The 22,780-nt window shown below is 33.9% G+C and overlaps 1 protein-coding gene across 1 annotated transcript in view; it reads right to left on the bottom strand.

The window, feature by feature from the left end:
* Positions 1-7,671: 7,671 nt before the first annotated feature.
* The window catches only part of CFAP47 (cilia and flagella associated protein 47), a gene marked incomplete at its 5' end in the record, with an annotated part of 44,327 nt that continues 29,218 nt past the window's right edge, over positions 7,672-22,780 (bottom strand). Inside the window, 5 exons of the mRNA XM_029086929.1 lie at positions 7,672-7,885; positions 9,387-9,579; positions 15,236-15,395; positions 16,632-16,732; positions 19,748-19,916. Of these exons, the coding sequence (XP_028942762.1) occupies positions 7,672-7,885; positions 9,387-9,579; positions 15,236-15,395; positions 16,632-16,732; positions 19,748-19,916 (837 nt within the window). The remainder of the gene's footprint in view (positions 7,886-9,386; positions 9,580-15,235; positions 15,396-16,631; positions 16,733-19,747; positions 19,917-22,780) is intronic.

The following is a 22,780-nucleotide window of genomic DNA, read 5'->3' as shown; positions in this document are numbered from 1 at the left end:
TTCAGCCTGGAAAAGAGAAGGCTCAGGGGGAACTTATCTATATGTATAGCTATCTGATGGGAAGGAGTAAAGAAGATGGAGGCAAACTCTCCTCAGTGATGCTCAGTGAGAGCACAAAAGGCAATGGGTACAAGTAGAAATAAAGGAAATTCTATCTAGTCACAAGAAAAAAAACGTTACCATGAGAATGGCTGAACATTGGAAGAGTCTGCCCAGGGAGGGTCACGGATTCTACATCTTTGGAGATATTAAAAAAATAACTGGATAACAGCATTGACTCCAAGGAAGAGATTTGAAGAGGGGACTAGGTGATCTCTGGAGATTCTCTTCAACCTCAGGCATTCTGTGATAGTAAATATAGACTCACTTATTGGCCACCTGTCCACTTATCATCATTAAGTATTTTAATATGTTTTTTTTTCTCAAAAGTGAGATTTGAAAGGAAACTTCAGGAAGAATGAGTCGGTAGATAACAAACTCATCTGAGTTTCAAAAGATGACACTCCATTCCTAAGGAAGCATGGCAGAAGAGACAAAGGTGTTAGAAGATAAATATTTACCATACACACTTCAGGCATTGAGATATGGGGCACCAGACAGAAAAGCATGTATATTTCCATACAAATATGGCAAACAGATTGCAAAGACATGTACATTCTGCATGTGCTTAAAATTATCTTGTATCACTGACCTTTAGTTATAACATCATTCATGAAATGAGGTTACAAAGCTGTAAGTCTTGTGCAACATATTTGTTCTATATTTGAAGCAGAGCTTAACCAAATAATATGTCTGCTATTCTATTAGAATGAACAGTACTTATATTGCTAGCAAATATTAAGCTAATAAAAGTGGTAAATTATTCAGTGCATTCAGTTTTATAATGCTTAATAAAGCAAGTAAAAAAATGTTAACTACATGAGCCATCATTGCCACTGCTATTTCAGTGTTCATTCTCTAATGCGTATTTACAAAGAACACAGAACAGAAGAATGGCCATTAAATATATTGTGTTTACCAATGTTTGAAACTTGCTGATCATCAAAAACTAAAGCTCCAACTGTGATGACAAAAAATAACATCCAACACTCTATATAAAAGCAGTTTGTTTACTTCTCTTAAATTAACTCTGATTTTTTTCGTTTGTATGTTTTAAAGTTTGTAGAAAGACAAAAGAAGCTGAATCAAAATATATTTATCCTTTTTAATTTGCTCTATAGCATTTCAGATATTTTCTAAGTAGAAACAAGTGTTTTGTTTTGTATCAGTCCACTCCAAACGTTGTAGAAATACAGGTATAGTTAAATAATACTTCTTCAACAGATAACACTTCCTCAACAGTATTCATAAACAGATGCAGAATATCACTAACAATTTCTAAACAAAAAGAATCCAAAGTCATTAGGATCTAATTGACAAATTTCTGTAACAACATTGCTCAGGTAAATTAAAAAAAAAAAATTAAGGGAAGATAGCATTGCTAGTTTCAGAAACAAAACCAACTGCTTGCAGAATTGATTAGTGCCAAAAGGAAACCTGACATGAGAGTGAGACATTTTACAGATCCCGAGGAACAAGGAATAACCTAGATACAGGGAAAAAGTTGTAATGTAAAAATAAATAAATAAATGAAGACCTGTCCACCTCCCTCTCCCCAAAATCCTTCAACAGACCCAGAGATGGTAGAACTGGAAGGGAGAGGAAGAAAAGATGACGAATGCAAGCTCAGCTATTTCTATTCACAAATGAGCAGTTCTCCAACACTGAGGAGCCCTTATCCTTTGCAGCAGGAGCTCAGGCTTCCACAGCAACTGAAATAACACAATAATAAGTGACAGGCACATGGTTTCACAAAACATACAAGACACATAGATGGGAAAGTAGCCATGTTTTTTCTAGTACCAGCAATGATGTCAGCTCTTAATTCCCAAATAGCAGATGCTTCAGCTGGCAGGGACCATCAAAATGGTAGAAAGCCACAAGTATGGAGAAGAACAGGAGTGATTAATGGGTTTGGACCATCCTGGTTTGCAAAAGCACTCCCAAGTATCTGAAGTAAAATGCCAATATATTATTAGGTCAGAAGAATGCAGCAATGAAGCGTGCAGATATCAAGAACTACAATATTTTCTAGCTCCCTGCTCTCTCCAAATTTAAATGATATTGCAAGAAAGTGACAGCTCTTATTCTCTAAGGCATGCCAGCAGAATACATGCATTTGATCTTTGTCAGCAGAGCCTATTAAAGAGCTGCATGGTTTAGGTACATTTCCCCAAAAGCAAAAGCAAAAACAAACATACTGTTTCCTTCTGTGAGACACTGAGATCTCATGGACTATCAAAACAACTGGAACTGAATCACAACTGGGTACCTTTTAGTGATTGTGTCTCAATTGCGTCACATTGTTATTACACACTAAGATCCTTAACATCCTCTCTTCCTGAAGTTCCAGCCATGAATAACATGAGTAACAGGAAGACATTGCATGAGTTTCCCCAGCTTCCCAGTGGGAGAGGGAAAGAAAACAGAGAACTGTAAAACATGGGAGGCAAGAAACTCAGTACATTTGTGTCATCAGTGATCACAGCAATTTATCTGCCCACCACACGTGTGGGGGTTTTTGGATATTTTGCTGTCCAGAGCATCATTTCCTTTGACTGTATAACACAACACATACCTGTAGTTTATTATTTATTTTTTAGAAAGAATAAGCTAAATGTAATTTCAATGACGATGGCAGAAAACTCTTTTCTGCTAAATTATTTATCTAATCAGCAAATTAAAAGATATAATAAAATTAGAGGGCAAATAGATAAACACGCCATGTTTGCAGAGGCTTTTTTTGGTTTAGTTTTTCAAGGTGAAGGAAATAAGTGTCATAGCTAAATATTTCTTCCCATTTATTAAATACTCACTCAAGATAGTCCTGAATTTTATGTTCTTTTACTTCAGTATTCCTATCAGCCCTATGCAAGGAAATGTCATTTATTCTGCTTTGGAGTCAAAGAAGCAAAAACGGAGAATAGAGATTAAAAACATTAGAAATTAACTGCATTCTCATTTAAATTCTCATTTAAGGCAGTCTTTAAATAAATACTTATGCACTTTCTTATGATCTGTTTAATGGAATCTGTGCACACAGTAAATTACTTGCATAAGTGATAACCATGTATCACTTCAGTTTTCTTTCACAGCTACATATAGCATGGTTTTACTATAAAACATTATTGCCAATCGTCTTTCAAATGTTTTCTGTAAAGTAGCCAAACTCATCAATATTTATCCTCTACCCAATGTCCACTCTGATTTAAAGAAAAAAAAAAAACATTATTATTTAGATGGACTTAATATGGACCATGCAAATCAATCCTACTGAAGTTTTAGACCTGAATTTAGAGAAGCAAAGCACTGCAGAGCCTAAGTAAAAAATTACCAAAACAGAGTATTTGTTTCATTACTACTTGTGATTTGAAATATGCCTAGAATTAGTTTTGCTTAGAAGTTAGGGCTCCTCTTCTAAGTAGTTAAATACAGGACATGATATTTTAACAACATATGAAAATAACCTTTTAACTCACTTATTCTAATTCCATCCCAGAATATAGAATATGACTTGAAGTTCAAAATTTTAGTTCAAATCATTTAAAAATATATATTATCACTTTTAAAATGGAAATGTAAAGAGAGAATGCCTGACAAATTAATATATCTTCAGCTACTGATACTGTGAGATTTCTCAGCCTATTCAACAAATAGCAACCTATTCAAGACCAGTTAGCTTTTATAGATGTTATAAAAGGCTATAGGTTTCATTGTTTTATTGTTAAAGATCTAGAAGGCCCCAAAATGTTGTCTTCTTAAAAGACTCAAATTAACAAAGCCATTGAAATTCATTAGTTACACAGTTTGAAACAAACTACTCAAGTGCTTAGATAATTAGTTGAATCAGGTTTGAATGCACTGCATAGGTCTCCCGTGGGTGGATCTAGGAAGAATGAGGGTAGATACGCAGAGAACAAGAAATTGCAACTACAAATTACTATAGAGTGGAATATCAAAGCACACAGTAATATTAACAGTAGTAATGAAACCCAAGTCTGGATAAATTGCCATAGATTTTGTTAGAATAATAACAATAGGCTCAGGATTAGACAATCGGGCATGCACTTAGACTTTTCCAATTGAAGGAAAGAATTCTTGCTGGTTATGATAAAAATAATTTCTTCCAAAGCCAATATGAATAATATTACTACACTGACTAATAGCACACAGAGAATACCTTTGTTTTGGATGCTGTGCTACATCACCCACTTGTGTTCAGGTTTTATATCAACTGCTCCTACAGTCCACGCGCACATGCAGCTCCCTGACAGGAAATCCCATGTGCATTGGCAAACCAACGTTATTGGTTCTGTCCTTTAACAAATACCTATCTACTATGTTTTAAAATAGAGCAGCAGTTTAAGATGATTTGACATTCCTGAGCATGATTTTTTTCACTTATGTGAGCAAGGGTGCCTTTTAATGTTACTTTGATTAATTTTATTTGATATCTTTTCAAAATCACATTGAGTTTGCCCTTACATTGAGGACTGTAACCTTTATTTCATTTTAATGGCAAATATAGAAAGAAGATTATTACAGAGAAGAAAGGATTATTTCTCTATAACAAGATTTGAGAAGCTGCTGGTGCATCATATAAAAACAGTTATTAAAACTAAATATTGTGCCTGCTCAGCAGCTATATTTCAGACCTCATCATAAACTTAAATTATCCTTTTCTCATAATTACTGTAAGCTTTACCACACATTTATGAATCACATCCCACACAATGATTAAATCTTATATTTAAATAAAATTAATAAGAAGAAATAGATTGTTGGCTGACAATCTATACATAAAAATAAAACATACTAATCGAATGTGAGCAGCAATAACTGAAGGGTCCATAATCCGTGCATCAAAATAATATAAAATCTAGGATTATTCTTAGGAAAAAGCCCATTCTAAGCTGTAGGGCGGAGATATTTAACCCTCAAAATAGTTGCTTTACTGAAAATAGTAACTGCAGGAATGACTGCTAATCACAACAGTATCTACTTTTCCTCCTCATGCATACACTCACTCATCCCGCCAAGGGGAGAGATGAACAAAAGGGACAAATGCTGAGAATAGTTGTTTTTGCACAGAACACTTAATACCAGATTTGATCTCCATTTGCTAGGGGCAGGGGAAACCTTCTGCATTGCTCTTCATCATCAGCTACTTAAAAAACAGACTACTTTAAAATCAAAATAAGTTATATTAATTTTATGTTTGCATATGTCTTCACTACTAAACAGTGTTTTAAAGAGATGGATTTTGGTATGAACACAGCATATAAATTGCTGTCAAGCTCTAGGTGTTCTGTCCTAAAGGAATTTAGGTCTAACAGGAATTTCCTTTTTAATGTAAATACCTAAGTATTTTTCAGATGTAGAGCTTATATTCCCAAGTAATTTCAATACTTTTGAAAACTTCAAATGCTTCATGAAATATGCAGAGGATTGCATTTGAGGCAATAAATTAAATAAATAAATAACAATGTAAAACACATCTGCCTCTTATCCCTTCTCTCTGATAGTGCTAATTTCTGCTGATGCTGCTGTCTAGAAAGTCCCTCCAAGGCAGTGCAGAAAACACTGAAGAGTCTGGCATGGAGAGAGGGAGAAGACACCAACAGTTGTCCATACTTTGCCATCCAGTCCTGTGCCTCACATATCAAAAGCATATGAGAAAAGACAGTATCCTGTGTATATTTCATACAGGAAGTATGGTCTGAAGCCCAAACGTATCCCTAGCGTACTTTCCTGAATTCCTAACATTACACATACACTCTCACAAAAAAAAAAAAAAGCCCACATATGTTTGTAGGTGTATATACATCTATTAGAACCTGTAAACAACAAATTGCACTGATATAGATGCGCAACATCCATCTATTCAGTCCTGTGTCACCTGGCTGTTAAAATGATTCCTTTTTATCTTATGCCCCAAAAAACGTCTTCACTGAGATCAGGAGTTAGCCTACTTTTTATTCATTAACTAGTTGCTTCTCTATAGACCTGCTCAAAGATACTGCTCTGCTCCTTGCAAATTAAAAAAAAGACAGAAGTATTAATATATTAATCACTTAATAGTTACCAGTTCCTGTTTCAAAACACACATATGCAGCGTTCCTTCTCAGTAACCAAAAAACCCTCCCCCAAAAGCCCCAAAACTAACCAAAAAACCCACAAGTAAACAAACAAACAAAATAAACACACACACACAAAAAATATCCAACCAAAACAAAAGACAACCAAACCAATACACAATCTTCCACCTGAAGGATTCCATAGTGATCTTTGGTAGGGACAGTAGCCTCCAGATTGTTATTCAGTTAGCTTATTAGGAATATTACAGATACTGCAGGAAGAGCCAGAGATCAGGAAATGCCTCAGCTCAGAATATACAAACTTATAATAGACTGTCCTGAGAAGGAAGATGAGTTAAAAGTGACATTTAAAAAAATAATTAATTTGAAAAAAAACATCAAAGAAAGGGCAGGGGACATACTCACATATGAAAAAAAAAAAAGGTAGTAGTAGTGTGCAGGGGAAGAAAGAAAGACAACATCGACAGCGAAAGACTGAAGAATGGCATACACTGAGAGAGGGAGGAAGGGATGTCCCTTTAAAAGAAGACTGGGACATGTTCTTTGCTGGTTCCTAACAAAATGAAATCCTGACTTCCAGTGTAATTCCCCCTTGAGAAGTCTCCCCATCTTTACTCTGAAACTCAGAGGCTCAAGGAATGAATAAGCCACATCTACAAATAATAAAACACATGAATAAACCACAATCATTCTCAAAAATTTAAAAAATAGAAACAAGTACTCTTGTACAGTTCCACATTGTACAGATAGTCTTTAAAAAAGAATCAGAATCTCTTACTTAGAAGCAGTACCTGCTAAGTTACTCAGAGATATGCCTTCTTGAATTCTCGGGTACCAGAGGAACACTTGAAGCTTTTGAGAGCACTGAAAATGGAGTAATCCTTTGCAAGATCACTTCACTGCAACTTTGTAAAGTTTGCAAATAAATGATAATAACCAGCAGCTTTTCCAGATTCCATTAGGATAAAGCCAAAGAGACTTTAAACCAGTCACAAACATTTCATTGTTTTAAAAAATGAAACGTAGCAGAAAGGCTCAACGGAATAAAATTTCAAAGAGTTTGCTTCAACCAAAAATCACCTTGAAATCTAGCACGGAATAGACTGAAAATTTTTAATAGGATATTTTTCAAAAAGCAAAATATTTTGTAAAAGAAAACTTTGGGATTTGGTGAATCAAGACCATGTGTCTCCAAAGTAATCTGAGAAGATTGAAATAGATAATTACCAGTAGATATGAATGAGATACAAGACCTTAAGATGGCCATTTAGATTAATCTACCTTACAGACCAAAGCTGAATTTTGTGGTTTTGAATTCTAATTCACTGAAAAAAATAAATACATTTCTGTGTTTCATTTTAATTTTTTTCAGAATAATTTTTGTATGCCTTTACCCAGCCATTATGAGTTCTGTGTCTTGTATCCAACTTTGCCAGTTTGGACCCTCCCCCAAAACAAATTTGAATTGCACACATTACCTGTTATCTTCTTCATCAATGAAGAACATAGTCACTAAAAATGACACTGGCCTAGATGATCTGAAGCTGATATGACACATTAGTTCCTTATTTGTGCCATCTGATGAAAGAACAATATCTTGTCCTTCTGGGAACTGTACAGAAAAAGGGTAAATCCTGCCACTATCTTCAAGTTCAAGCTCTGGAAGTTCAACTTGAATTCGTGATTGCCTGTGTTAAAAAAAAAAAAAAAAATAGCAATGGTGTTTGTGCCCACAGGGTGACAGTACTAAAGTTGATTCAAGGATTCATCCATTTATGAAACTGCTGTTCACAGTTAAATACAGAAGAATAACTTCAGTTTTGAAGTATGAATCAAGTGAAAATACCTGAAGAATTAAAATTCCTTTATCATTTAGATGCTGGTTTGTTTTCTACATATGCATCTGAACATTTTATATTGGCCTACAATAGTTCAACGTGCAAATGAAGAGCAATTTCTACTGACTGCGCTACCAAGGGCATAAATATTACTTCCTTACTTTAGGTTTCCTAAACTTACAAGCTTTCATTAATATTAACTAAACAGCATTATTGCACAACAAGGTAAAGCAAGTTTTTAAATAGTAATATTAAAAGGAAATTCATTAAGATACTTAAGATGCTTTCCCCCGTTATGTAATTTTAGATTCCATTCTGAAATAAGAATGGCAGTCAGCCAAGACCCATATGGAATCCTTTCAGTTCCAGCCACCGAGTTACTGACAACAGACAAATCACTTGATAAATTACTACAAGTGAAACAAGATAAGATGATAATAATTTAAGGTAAAGCTAATTTCATTGATTTACAGCATATTAAAGAGTTTTGCTTCAATTCTTCTAGTATTGAAATGATACCTGCATAACAAACTCATATTACTGCTCTTCACTAATTACAAACAGAAAAGTTGTATCTTGGGCCACCAGAAAAATCTTATTTTGACACACATGTACACAAGAGCACTTGGAAAGATTAATGTATTAAGATTTCTATCAAATCGGAATAAGTGTGGTGCTGGGTTACGCTGCATTATATGAAGATTACAAAAAGGCTGTCTTATAAATTCAAATAACAGCATAAAGTGTGTGATCCACAGAAAAATGAAAAATATATGGATTATTTATTATATTAAGTGACAGGATTAAAACATTTGTGTTGTCCTCTTTGTTACTAAAATCTTGCTTAGGAAACAAACAAAAAAAAAGCAAACAAGAAAAAAAGAAAACCAACAATGCCACCAATTTTCCAAACAACAGCTAGATTTCAAAACAGTGCTTTATAACCTGTGGAGTAGAGAAAATAAAATAACAGAACGTCTTACTTCTTTTTTCACATTGGGATCATATAAAATCTATGATCTTAGTATCTGGCTAAAGTTAACAAAAAAATCTTGGTAGGATTCTCTTTTTAATTTTTGTGCTATTCAAAGTAATCTTAGAAGCATCTGGCAGTGAATATATCAGAAGATGGTCACTTCATGAAACAGGAAGGTTTTGAGGACAGAACATAGGCTTGTTGAATGTACAGCAATTTTAATCACATTAATTTCCTCTTAAATATGCAGACTTTTCCTCTGCTGAGCAGAAAATTAATACTAACATTTACAAACAAAAATTCACTTTTTCAGGAGAGAACAAAAGTAAAAATTATTCAGAATTTTTGTAATAAAACTATTTTGAGATTTTTTACCTTAAATAATCTTGAGGAATGATACTGACGGCTGTTTCAGTTTTCACATCCAAAGGAACTGGCATCAGCATCAAAAAGGGGGGATCAAAATTTATTTTTGGTGACTTCAGAGTGCCAGACAATGTTATTTTGTAATGTGATGGATTATCATTTAGATACACTGACATTTCAGATGCATATGTCCCAGGACAAGCTATTAAAAAGGTAAAAATAAATAAATAAATTATATATATATATATATTTCCATAAATACATGCAACTAAGTTATAGTATGTTTTTTTGTTTTGTTTTGCGTTGTTTTTTAAAAAAAAATTGGTATCGCTTTCTTAATCAAAATGTAGCTTAACATATAGTAAATGATACATCAGAAAAATTTATTAAGAAATCTTGGAAGATTTACCTGTAGCAAAACAGAAATCCGTATTTTTTTAATTTGTTGGAAATCTTTCAAAGTTTGAGTTCTTCATCTACTGTATTAGTATTTCTTTATATATAACATCAATGCAACGCTTCCCAGAATTTTAAGAACTGCAGTCATATTATAAATTGCACTAATTAACATAGAGAATGCTAATTTTATGAAGGAATAAATATCAGAAGCACCTGATTGCCAAGACAAGAAAAAGTTGGTGCCTTTTAAGATGAAAATAACTACATATTAACAGATGACTCTAAAACCTATACTGTTGCCAAGTCAGCCTCACACAAGCCAGCAGGACAGGTTCTACCCTCCACTGACAGCATGTCACATTTCCTTGTGTTCTGCCCCTTCTCACATCATTTTGCTAACGGCTGCAAGAAAGTTTTCTCTAGGATGGAAAAGCACATTTTCTTTCACTGATACAGGGAGCAAGGTGCTTCCTTCCACAGCCATTCCACTATCAAAATGGTGTTCCAAACCATGCAGTGCCATTTACCAATTTTTCAGTCATTCCCACTTGCTGAAGAGCTATCAAAATAAACAATTTTAATGGCCAACTAATGAATACCTCTTGTATTTAGAAACAAATCTACATGATCTGTTTTAAGAAAAAAAAAAAAATTAATCTTCACATTTTTGAGAAAAAACATCTTTCCCTTTGATTCCCCTCTGTCATCAGATTAGTAAGTATGGAAACATCCTTGCCTGATTTTTAAGAAGAAAAGATAGTAAACCAAATAATTTTGTATTTTATGTGTCTGTATGAGCACATATGCAAATGAAAGAAATGTGACAAGCTCTTCTAAGATTAGCTCAGATAGTTATTTTCACAGCCTGAGAAGGAGCTGCCATTGTAAAACATAAAAACATACATAAAAAATAAAATCTAGTGTATTCAAAATATTTTGTCTTGTTCCCTTCTCATAAAAGCCGATTTCTTCATGGAGATTATAACAGAGGAGATTCACGGAAGCCTGATGGCTCAGCAGAACGTGGCCTGCAAATCCCTTCATTTCAAACCAGAAAACATGAAATAGGCAAAATGAAAACCAGATTAAATGGGAACTTGTTTGAAACATTGGCTAATTCCCTGTTAAATGGAAATCAACTACACAATCAACTAGACAATACTGCTGAGAAGGCTGAGAAGCTTGTGCTTCTAGATTTTGACACAGTAAGAACACACCTTTTTCCAGCACTTAGCCCTTTTAGGAGTGAAAGGTCTGAGCATCAGAAAAGGTCATGGAGATGTATGAAGAGCCAAACAGGATACTTTTGACATGCTTGTAAGAAAAGTTGTTCTACACAAGTTACTCCCATATACACACTAGACAGTCTATTGTCCTACAGTTGTGCTCTAACTAAACCATATTTCTGGCATCCTATCTTCATTACACATGTCTGACATATGGTAAAGTGAAAGGACATGACCAATAAATGCCATAGGGATGGAACACCGTGAAGGAAGGAAACTAGAGGAGCATAAGTTGGTGGCAAAGAATATGCAATTTTCACTAACTCACATTTTAAAATATTCATATTAACCATAGCTCCAAAGTTAAACCTTCAGAAGATTTCAAAAGGAAAGAACAGTGTTAAGCTTTCTTCATACAAACTTTTCCTCCATACTGTACATAACAACTCTAATAAATCCATTAACTACACAATCACATCCATTCGCCATAGAATCCCTGAGTTACTCAGAAGGCAGAACAGACAGTGCTTACTCTGCATCTATGTTCATTCTGTGTGTGGTTCCACATTTACTAACATCAAAAGTTTGCATAATATGTAAGCCAATAACTTATTGCTTATGACAGAAACATCAGGATGTTGCAATACTGTCCTCAGTTTTAACAGGCACAAATACAAAAAGAGTGAATTATTCCATTAAGTTTTGTTCATTAGTTTGTAATGCCTAGGACTAATGTTTTCACGATATTTTATGTTAAATAAATTACTTTGAAATTAATGAGAATTATGTGCTGAAATAACAGCTGAAGTTATGAATTTATTCTATTAAACACATCTTTCATGACTACTGTCAAAGCTCGTACCAGTGTTACCATTCTGATATACCACCATTAGATTCTATAGAGTATAAACAACAAGCAGTCCAGCAGATGAGAAAATTTTCCTTTGGGAGATTCAATGGTACTTACAAATTTGCCAATCTAAATTTGCCAAAGGCTAACAAAATCTGTAGAATTATAAGAGAAATTTAGCCTTTGTATTTTCTAGTTATATTTATTAGGCAAAATAAGCATTCATTGCCTTATCTTAGAAAAAATTCTGAATAAAGGAACACAACTTCTCCAAATACATTTGTGCATATATTCATTAGCTGCTTCATTTTCAGTCTAATTTGCACTACAAAGCCCATCCAGTTCAGAATGCCTAACTCCCTAGCATGCTATCCTGGGACTATAATTTAAGTAGATTTCTTGTTAACAGAAACTTATTTCTGCTGAAAGTCAGTTATACGCTTTTGCAAGTTCTCCTCTTGCTACTGCTCATACACTTCTGGAGGAGAAGTATTTCAAATTCCCAAACCTTCCAACTCCACCTCCTTCATTTGCAATTTAAACCATCAGCAAAAGCTAGTTTAAACAGCCATCTCTTTGAGGACGTCCATATTCCTTGTTCCTGTCCAGCAGCACAAATCTAATTTTTTTACTTTTTTTTTCCCCCTCAGAAATCTTAACTGTACAATAGCATGGTTTTTGACCTTTTGAGAGTGTGTGGGAAGAAAGTAAAATCATCATTTGCTCTTCTCACCCTCTTCAGTTTGTATTAGATTGTTATTCAGTTCCTACACTGGTCTCCCAAACGAACATTTTTAGTTTAGTTGCCTGAGATTTTCAGTAATTCATGCCTTATTGCATACATACACCTTCATCATAAATGGGTGCCAATAAAGAATTTGCACACACTGAAATACAGACTTCAAAGCAGAAAAGTCATAGGTAGTTAAAACTTAAAGGTAAGCCCTACAAAAACAAAGAACAAAAATAATCAAAAGTAAATTAATAATTTGTCCACAGAATCTGTTAAAGGGCTTAGTTATTTGATATCTTACTAATGCAGAAAAAAACCCCTAGAAGATGCAGGTCATCATGGTCATCTGTGCCCATTACATAATCATCACATCTTCCAGGGGCACTGAACTCTTGTTAACTCACTGGTACATTTGTGAGCATTTTTCCACATGGGATCCCAAAAAACAGATTTATTGTAACTTACTATGCTGCAGGTAAGTTTTTTCATACCACAATACGATACAGTGAAATTTTTCATATACTGTTAATGCATTATACTATAGTAGAGCAGAAGAAGATCATATTAATACACCTTCAGTTTTTAAAAATCTCTTTTAAATTTAGTGTACTTTTTTTAAACAGGTAGCATCATATTACCACACATATAAACTCTTGCATTTAATTTAGCACTGTAACTTACTATAGTATTTTGCACTCTCATTATTATGTGTGTTTATATGTGTTCTTCACAAGTGATTATTTTAGTATGATCCACAATTATTCCAATCATAGGCACACTGCAAAAATATCTATTAGAATACCCTCTCAAAGTTACAACACTTGTTTTATAGGGTTTATTATCTGAAATACTGCAGAAAAAAAATACATACTCTATTGAAAGCAAAGCAGAAATTTATCAAAGGAGAAAAAATGTTTTAAAGAAATAGAGTTACAGTAAACTACACGTGCATTTTTTAATTCCATCTCAAGAAACAATAGAAGGTTATGAGTGTTTGGTTTTCATTTTCCAAACTTCTATATTTCCATTCCTATTTCCTCTACATACTTACTCCAAAGACCTGGGGTTATAATATGTTTCTGTTCCTTGACTCCTTTAACCTATTTTTCCTCTGAGTTGTACCTCAACTGTTTTGCAAAATTCAGAAGTTTCCCTAAAGCCTTTCTTCTGTCTAAAAATGCTCTCCAGACATGCTTTGAGTAGATCCTTACATCCTCCATCAGTAAACTGAGATTGCAAGTCCATATTTCTAAAACTTTGTAAAATTGAACATCTGAAAAGAGATAACTTCTAGATTTTTCTCCTATGACATCTCTCTGCATTTTGTCCAATCTTCTTGTCATTCTGCTCCTACTTTTTAATCCCTTCTGATTTTTAAATTTCAACATTTTCTCATACACTGGGATAATAATTTTCATTCAATTCATCTAGTATCCTTGGATTTTTTATTTCATTGTACTCCCAAAACAAATTCTTTCACAAAAATTTTAATCTCTATTTAATCTCTATTTTATTTTTATAACCTACAGAAGTTATCACTAAAAACTGATTGAGGACCAGCACAGATGAGATGAAGATGAGATCACATCATTTTGGTTTGTGTGGATTACACAAAGTACAAAATAGAACATACCTAGTAAAAATCTTTATTGCATTGAACACATTTTTATGGTGTTTCATAAATACGTGGTGCAGAGCCAAAAAACAAGGTTTTTGCAATTTACTTTGTAGGAATGTAGGGGAAAAGGAGAAAAAGTGATGCCTTAAAGTGAGAAACATGCTCTAAATATTTTTGCTTACCCTTCCAATAGTAAATGGCATGAAACTTTCTTTTAGCAGTTTAATTTGTAATAATATATAATTTAATAGAGTAAGTTATACACATATTTCTAAAAGGATACCTCATGAACAGCTCAGAAGTGTAACAACTACAACTATAGATACTGATTAGGTCAGAAAATTTCCAGATATTATATGCACAAATACTACTTCAGAAGAGTCAGAACTTGCTACTTGTCCTGGTTTTGCTAGGATAGAGTTAATTTTCTTTTTATTAGCTGGAAGAGCTGTGTTTTGGTTTCATTAAGAGATTTGTTATGGGGAGAATGTTGATAAAGTACTAATGTTATTAGTTGCTGCTGGAGCTCAAGGCCACTGTGTTTGGCTGTTCACAGCTGCATTAGGACTGGGAGGGAGAAGCGCAGTGAATAGCAAAACCCAAACCTGGCATTTGGATGTGCCAATGAAATATTCCATGTCATGTCACATCATGCCAGGGTTGACTGGAAATTTGGGGTATTCTCTCAAGGATCACTCAGGCTCGCTCTTCCAGGTTTTGGTTTCGGGACTGTCTGGGATCCAGGATCACTGGCTTTTCACTGGCCTCTGATGCATTATATGTGTAAACTAGATTTTTCAAATAATGCTATCAGGTGACTCTATGCTTTGTGTTAGGTCTTCAGCTGTCTTATTTTCTCAGTACCACAAAAAACCTTTGTTTTGGCATTTTAGTTCATTATTTAGTCATATTAACTGGAAGCCAATCAAAACAAGTGATAATTATGATTCATCATAAAAAGACATTTAAATAAATCTATGAAAATAGTATATTGGCCAAACCATATGTAGAAGAATTCAGAAAATTGCTTACAAGGGCAGAAGAATACAGCAATACTGGTTTTTTGACCTGGATCAAGAATTCCAGTCTGTGGACTAAATTTAAAAACATCGTCTTCTGTATTTTTGCCTGCATCTTCACAATCCAATTTCCATGTCAACTGTTGCCTTGAGATATTCTTCAGATCAAGATTCTGTAAATATTTGCAGAGAAAGGAGGACATGATGAAAGAGGGAAAGCAGCAAACACCATAATACTCTTCACACTGCTCTATCCTAAGCTTCCTTTTTGGAATCATATCAGCGTGAAAGCAAAAAAGCACCAGAAAGCAATGAAGAACTCGGTTTATTATATCTGTAAAGTGAGAAGATGAGTATGTGTGTCAGCATAGACTAGGTTTTCTGGTCACTCACCACATTCACAGAGAGCAATACTTTCTTTCCAGAATAGAAAAATCTCATTTATGCAAAGTAAACAGATCAAAGCATCACAGTGAGAGTTCTTACATGAAACAGAAACGCAGAGTTTTTCCTGATACAAACGAAGCATAGCAAGCACTAAATACATGGCACACAACATCTGGACTTACAGGTGGATATGTCGACAAAGCAAGAGGCTCAGAACAGGTTTTCAAAACCTATTCTTTCAATTCAATAAGATGACAGTGTAAACAAAAAAAGAAAATTACATTCCTTTATCTCAGAGTTACTCTTTCAACTCCTAACACATCCATAGCTAGGAAAAGGCCTTGACTTTGTATTACCATTATTTTCTGAAGGTACTTGAAAAAGAGTTTCAAGTGTTTTCATCATTGCCAAAAATAATTTCTTATAGTTTCCAAATAAAGCTTTTTGGAATTAGAAACAATAAATTATGTTATGGTAAGTTTTGTATTTGTACAGTCAAATTCTCTATGCCAAGGACAAATATCCTATGTAGTGCCTCTTTCCCATTAAGCCCTAAATCATGACAAGGAATTTTTTGGAAGAGTGCCAGCTGGCACAGATCAGTACCATTTAACATAATGGGACAGCAATTTAATTGTATGGACCATCATGGTACATCAATTGCATTCCTTCATTGTCACTTTCTAGTTTACTATTGCAGGCACAGGCAGAAAAATCTTTGGAAGTAATCCAATTTTTACACAACTCATGGTCAGTTTCTCATGTTGCCCACACTGTCTTATATATCAGAAAGTCAGGACAAGCCGAGTTTTGAGTTTTGGAAAAAATTTCTAGTGAGCGAAAGACAAACATAAAATCAAAGTCTGAACAAAATGAGAATGGGAAAACTTTTAAATATTTAAACCATATATTTGGATCATGACTGAATTTTTAGTTCTAAAACAGTATTATTTTCCCAGTTACTTTTGAGTATTTAAAAGCTATAGCAAAGAATAACTATAACAATACTTGTGATTACGTACCTGAGAACTCAGTCTTTCATCAGCAACATTGAAACGTATGCCACTTGAATGTTGTGCAAATTTAAGTTCCATTGAGGAGAACTCCAATCGTGATTCAAGTACTGTTGGAAAAAATTATTTAAGATGTTTATACAGCATTATTTTCACAAATATTTCCTCAAAGTCCCTTCATAAAATCATTGTTTTTGCACATGTTTAGAATAAATATTTCTCCCCTTGTTTTAAAGCTGTATTTTCTTTTTGTTGCTCCCATACTATATACATAATTACTGTAATTTAACTTTCTGTCTTATTATGACCCTTTAGTCACATCTAAATTATTTAAATTTTGCATCTACCAGACTTATAACAACCCTCCTGCAATAGGGATTATGCAATAAACGGAGAACCACATGATCTTATTGCAGATGAATACTTTTTCATTTGTGATGGTAATCATCAGAAAAGACTTGAAAGATTTTACAAAAAACAGCATTTTTCTTAATTTCATATAGCTAGAACAAAGAAACTATCACAAAGGATTAAGTTTAAAGTGAGGATTTAGAAAAACAAAAGTAAATGTTCCTACAATCTCATTTTGCTTCTTGATTAGACTAAACACTGGAAATGAACCTAGCAAGCATACAGAATCCTTTTATTAAAATCTGCAAGTTTGTTTCGCACTCAGTGAGGAAATGTGTTGATCAATTCTCTCCTCCTTGTAAAAAGCCCAAATGATTTCCTAATCACATCTCTCACATTAAGTAAACAACAATACTATCCATATTTCTCTAACGTGCAGGCATATAAACTATAAACTAACTAACTGTTTCAAAGCTGGAACCTAATCTGCTGGAATGCTTCCACCAGTACACAACTACATCACTCATTAAGTCCTCAACTCTCATAGAAACTGCCTGTACAAGGAAAACACAGCATGACTGAAAGACTAAGAGGGAAAGGAAAGGAAATTATCTACATCACAAAAAAAATTCTGACATTGATTATTGAAAAAAAAAAAAATAAACCAAAAAAAAACAACAGTCAGTTCACATGAGGTCATTACATTGATAATATGTTCTCTTCCTTTGTATCTGCCTGAGGTAGGGCTTGTCTCTTTTCCAGCTGAGTTTTCTGTTTTGCTTTGGTTGTGGGATTTTGTTTTGTTTTGTTTTTCCCTCTTTCAGTGCTTTCTTATTTGCTGATAAGCAGTCTCCAAGGGAAAAGTCTTACAACTATTTCAGTAAGAGAGCTGCTTTCCTTCACAGGTGCTGAAACAGTCTACAACTTGGTTTTTAAAAAAAAAAAAAAAAAAAAAATTAAAAACCATGCTGGATTGAAAACATATTGACTACACTGAAGTTAAAAGACTGGATTGACTACTCCAAGACTATTGTGATTCTTTTCTCAGGGTGAACAGTCCCAAGTACAAATGTCAGAGATAAACTATTTATTTAAATGCCAACTGCACTGTCCTGTGCAGTGTGAATCCCAACCAACCACTAAAACTGTCACAAGGAAAAAAAAAAAAATTTATAAGCATTGAAAATTAATATGCCATAAAGCACACAGTAGTGAGAATGAGGCATATTTTGTCAAATCAAAACTTAGAACTTGCAAGATGGACATTACCCACTTCTAGTTTTTTAAATGATAATCTGAAATGATGAATCAATAAGAGACATAACTTTTAAGTTGTCAGAATGTAATAAAATTATCAAGTTCTTTTCAACAGTAAAAATAAATTGGCTAGTTGTTTGCATCTGTATGATTATGTGAAATATTGAGTTCTCAAGACATTTATTTAGGCTTATCTCCCTCCTCCCAGACCATCAAAATTCCCAGTAATAACACAATCCCAATACTCAAATTTAAAAAGCCACATTTTTTTCAGCTATTTCTTAGAATTGAAAGTATTATATATTTACTTTAATACTATAATTACTTTTTGTTAGCCTATACTGGTACTTTGAAGAAATTCTATGGGGCAGAAGTACAAATTTGTTATAAAATTTCGAAAAAGTTGTCATTTATTAGCGAGACTTACTGTTTTTATTGATTCATTATTCCACAAAGAAAGGGAAAAGGAAATAAACATTCTTTTTTCTTCAGTTACATAAATCACTTCTGCACCAGAAATTTGTCACTTTCATTATTTTTTTACTCAGAGACATGCTTTCTAATAATCTCATATACATGTCTACATTTATCTTTATTCTACCTGTTCTGGAACTAAACACATTTCAAACTGTTTAATATTAATTTAGTTCCATTACAGGACCTAAAGGAAGTCTCTCAGATTCCTTTGATACCTTAAAAGGTCTCAAAAGTAAGACTTAAGTTAAAGCTCTACAGAGAAAAAAAAATAAAAACATAATAAAAAAAACAAACTAATGAATTAGAGTAGCTTTTACCCCACATTATGCATTTAATTGGCCAAGTCTCCTTCAGTGCTCCTAAGATGTTTAAACATTACATAAACGTAATTCCAGGAAGATTCTCAGCACTTAAAACTCATCTCAAATAGATAATGACTACATATTAAAAACTGACATGAGGAAAGTTAGTGGATTCAAGTATTCACAATGTGTAGGTCTATATGACTATCAGGATCAGACAGGAGACTAAAGAGAACCACAAATTATTTTTAAGAGAAACAGAGAAGCATCATTTAAGATATCAATTTCTTGCTGCAGGCAATCAGCCTTGTACCTTTGGCCATTAACAAACTCTAACAGGTCAGAAGAGTGCTGTTCTGCACATAAAATGAACAGAAGTAAATGGACTATATTACCACTAGTTCTCTCATATGGGATCTGCATGACAAGGTCTAGAAATATTAATGAATGAGTAGAAACAAAAAATGAGATTTGTAAATTAGTTTTTATATAAGGCAAATGGCTATATAAAACCCCACCATATTTTCCCAGTACATCATAATTAGCTACAGAAAGTTCAGCTTTTCATATAAATGCAAATCAAAATTTGAAAATTTTGCAAGTTTCCAAGAAATTTACAAATTATACAATTATCAAGCAAATTTCAGTTAGGCAGTAATTCTCTGCAAAAAGAATACAAGTAAAAACATCACTACAAATATAAGTATCCCCCATCTGCTCAGTCCCTAGTTTACCTACCAACTGCTTTAACTCTACAGAATGGAACAGCCACAGTCACTGCCTGTGGCCGAGGAGCAACCATGTGCTTTACAGATCCAACAGAAGTTGCAGATACAGGGGTAGGCTGTGTCAATGGGAAGTCAGCTCGTGGAGTATCAAGCGGAAGAGTGAAGTCATATGCTGCCACCTAAAGGACAAAAACATCATTGTGGATCACTTTCCCTAAGAAATTGTAGGTACTTCTTGAACCATCTGAGTTGTATTATTATTTCAGAAGAATTACTGAAATTAACTTAGGACCTGATCATTTTATTAATAGGATGGCTGTTTATTAGCATCCAGTAACAGTCCTTTAAGTAAACAGTGTCCACCAAGGAAAAAACTGTATGCCCAAAAGTGTCAGGGTTATCAGCACAGCTACAGACAAGGCTTCCGGTAAATCACTGTGTTGTGTTTTTTTCCAACTACTCTCCTGAGCGGAAAAAGATTGGAATGGCAGCCAAAATGCATAATCACGAGCAAAGAGTAAGAAACAAAGCTACCAAAATTCTCAATTTCCCAAGCATTGAAAAGGTCAGCTTTTACAGTATAACCAGCATAAGCAAAATAGGCCCCAAGATCAGGGTGAAGCATAAGTTAAAACTGAGAAATCTCAGTAAAGAAAAAAAAAAAAACAAACAAAAAACTCTTAAAACCTTTGTCATTGAACCCCACTGAATTCCAGGAGTCTAAATTCCAGTGATTTCGATCCCAGTTTTATCTCTACAATCACATCCACAAGTAAATGTGGCTTAGAATTTAAAGATAGCATGTTTTATACAAAATCCTCCTTTTCGTGGGATTGAGAGGCCAAATTTATTTTGCAGCACACTTTCAAGGAGGTATCTCTTGCCTATCACTCTGTCTTTCCATGGGTCAAGACAACAGAGCGGTAGTTTCCCCAGACAATAAAGTATGGGTAACCATAGCAAAGGTAACAGAAGGAAAAAACAGAACTGCCACACTGTTGGAGTCCTTCAAATTCCACAGCTCTGTTTTAACCTTGAACAACAACGGAACCTCCAAAAAGGACCCGGGCCTATAAAATCTAAGTGCTGCTTAAAACTTGCAGTAAAGCCAGATACGTACAAAGTTGCAAAGCATTTATAAGCTTTCAAAAAACTGCAGAAAATAGGGCATCATGATTCTCTTTCATGTATGTGGTAGTGAGTAGAATATATAAATGACAAGTAAGAATTTTTTTTTTTGTCCTAAGCCAGGAAATGAGGCACATATCCATCTGCAACAGAAACAACATCGAGCTTAGATAATGAGAAGCAAGTATGCAGCATTTACAGTGTTTGGAGTTCCAGCAGGGTTTATAACACACAATTACGAGCTCCTGGTGAGTGAGATGTGTGCTGAGCACTGTGGAACATTTTGTGTATTTGTGCTCAGCAAGAGGAAAGTAAGGGATGAGGGGAAGTTCTTCCAGTAAGATCAGCACAGTCCCTTGATTTATACTGATACTTCAAAACTGATCATGATTGGATTTTATAGCATAAAATTGTACTTTTCAAAATTAACATGGTGAATGCCATTTAAGATTTTTTTTAGTAACTAATGTTTGAGGTGTGTCATAAAGGTTGAGTAAAAGTCTTCTGATTTGACTTAAAACTCTTCTATTTTTAGTACCTGAAGTCACTCACATAAAATACTTCAAGTTACATCCGCAAAATATGTTCTTGTGGCATAAAACCACATAATTAAAAATCCGACTGAAAAGGATCTTTTTTTCATAGTGTCAGAAGTTCCTTTCACTTCAAAGTATGCATGAAATACACGATTTCACATCACGAACAACAGTGGCGTCTTACAGTTTTAGAGAAATAACTGACTACCTTTTCTTATGGTTGAAACTAATAAGCATTGCATTTCAAGACTGAAATCTGCCCAAAAAAAGTTTTTAAAACCTTTTTTCAAAAACACAAGAGAATTTTGATAGAAAAAAGCTGAATACACAGTTATTAGGTAAACTTGACAGCGATAGCTGTTAAAATACATATGTAAGGGAGAACTGTAAAGTGAACCAATATGGGGTAGGGGGTGGGGCGCAGGTGGAAATTACAGGACTCTAGGTCAAGCAGTCACAACACAAACTGTATGACAAAGTTTGCTATATTGGATATGTACCCAGCACACATCTTCATAAATGTAATATGTAAAATACTACAAAAATAACCAACTTATCTCCCAAGCATTACAGGTCACTGTAAGGAGAACAGAGAGAAGATGTCTGCACATCTCAGTGCACATCTCAGGTTGTGAGATTCCTCCCGACCTTGGCAGCTCCCTAGAACCAGCAGGTACTTCCCTACATGGTCAATTCTTAACACTTAAAACACTAAGTGCAGTAAAAAAGTGAACTAGAAAAATCATTTCTATCCCTAGCATTTATGACATAAATAACAATTTAACGACACTAAGTTTTTAAAGTTTGGGAAGACTAAAATGCTTAGTCTATGATAGATATCATTACATCATTGGCTATGCAAAAAGAGTACAGTCTAGCACTGCAATTGTTCTTCATCAATGCTATTATGTTTAGTTTGTTTGTGTCAGACAATAAAAGGTTGAATCACTTTATTCCTCTCCCAATGCAGCTATTCAAAATTTGGTTTTTATCCTCTCCATCAGGAAAATTTCGTTTAGTCTTACTATGCAACAAGGCTTTTATTTCCTAAAAACTGGCAAACAAACCCAAATATATGCAAGACACTTCACTAAATGTAGGGCATGATGTTCACTGAAAGCCTACATTTGCTTTGAAGTACAACAATACAAATTCAGAGCCAATAAAACTCCAAAAGATTCTTTAAAAATTCTATATACCTAGAAATCATATTGTAATTCATACATATACACACATATTACTGAAACAGAATTAAAACTTAATTTCATTTTTTTAGGACTTCATTTTGCAAATAGAATAATTATTTTTCTTTTCATATGTATTCTAAGAAAAAAAAATATGATTCATTTTTAATCTCAAACTCTATGATCGGAAATTCT

Source organism: Antrostomus carolinensis, unplaced genomic scaffold (genome assembly GCF_000700745.2).
Source record: "Antrostomus carolinensis isolate BGI_N321 unplaced genomic scaffold, ASM70074v2 scaffold2789, whole genome shotgun sequence".
Taxonomy (NCBI): Eukaryota; Metazoa; Chordata; class Aves; order Caprimulgiformes; family Caprimulgidae; genus Antrostomus; species Antrostomus carolinensis.
Note: the sequence above shows the minus strand (reverse complement) of the source record. Positions and strands in the feature narration are given on the sequence as shown.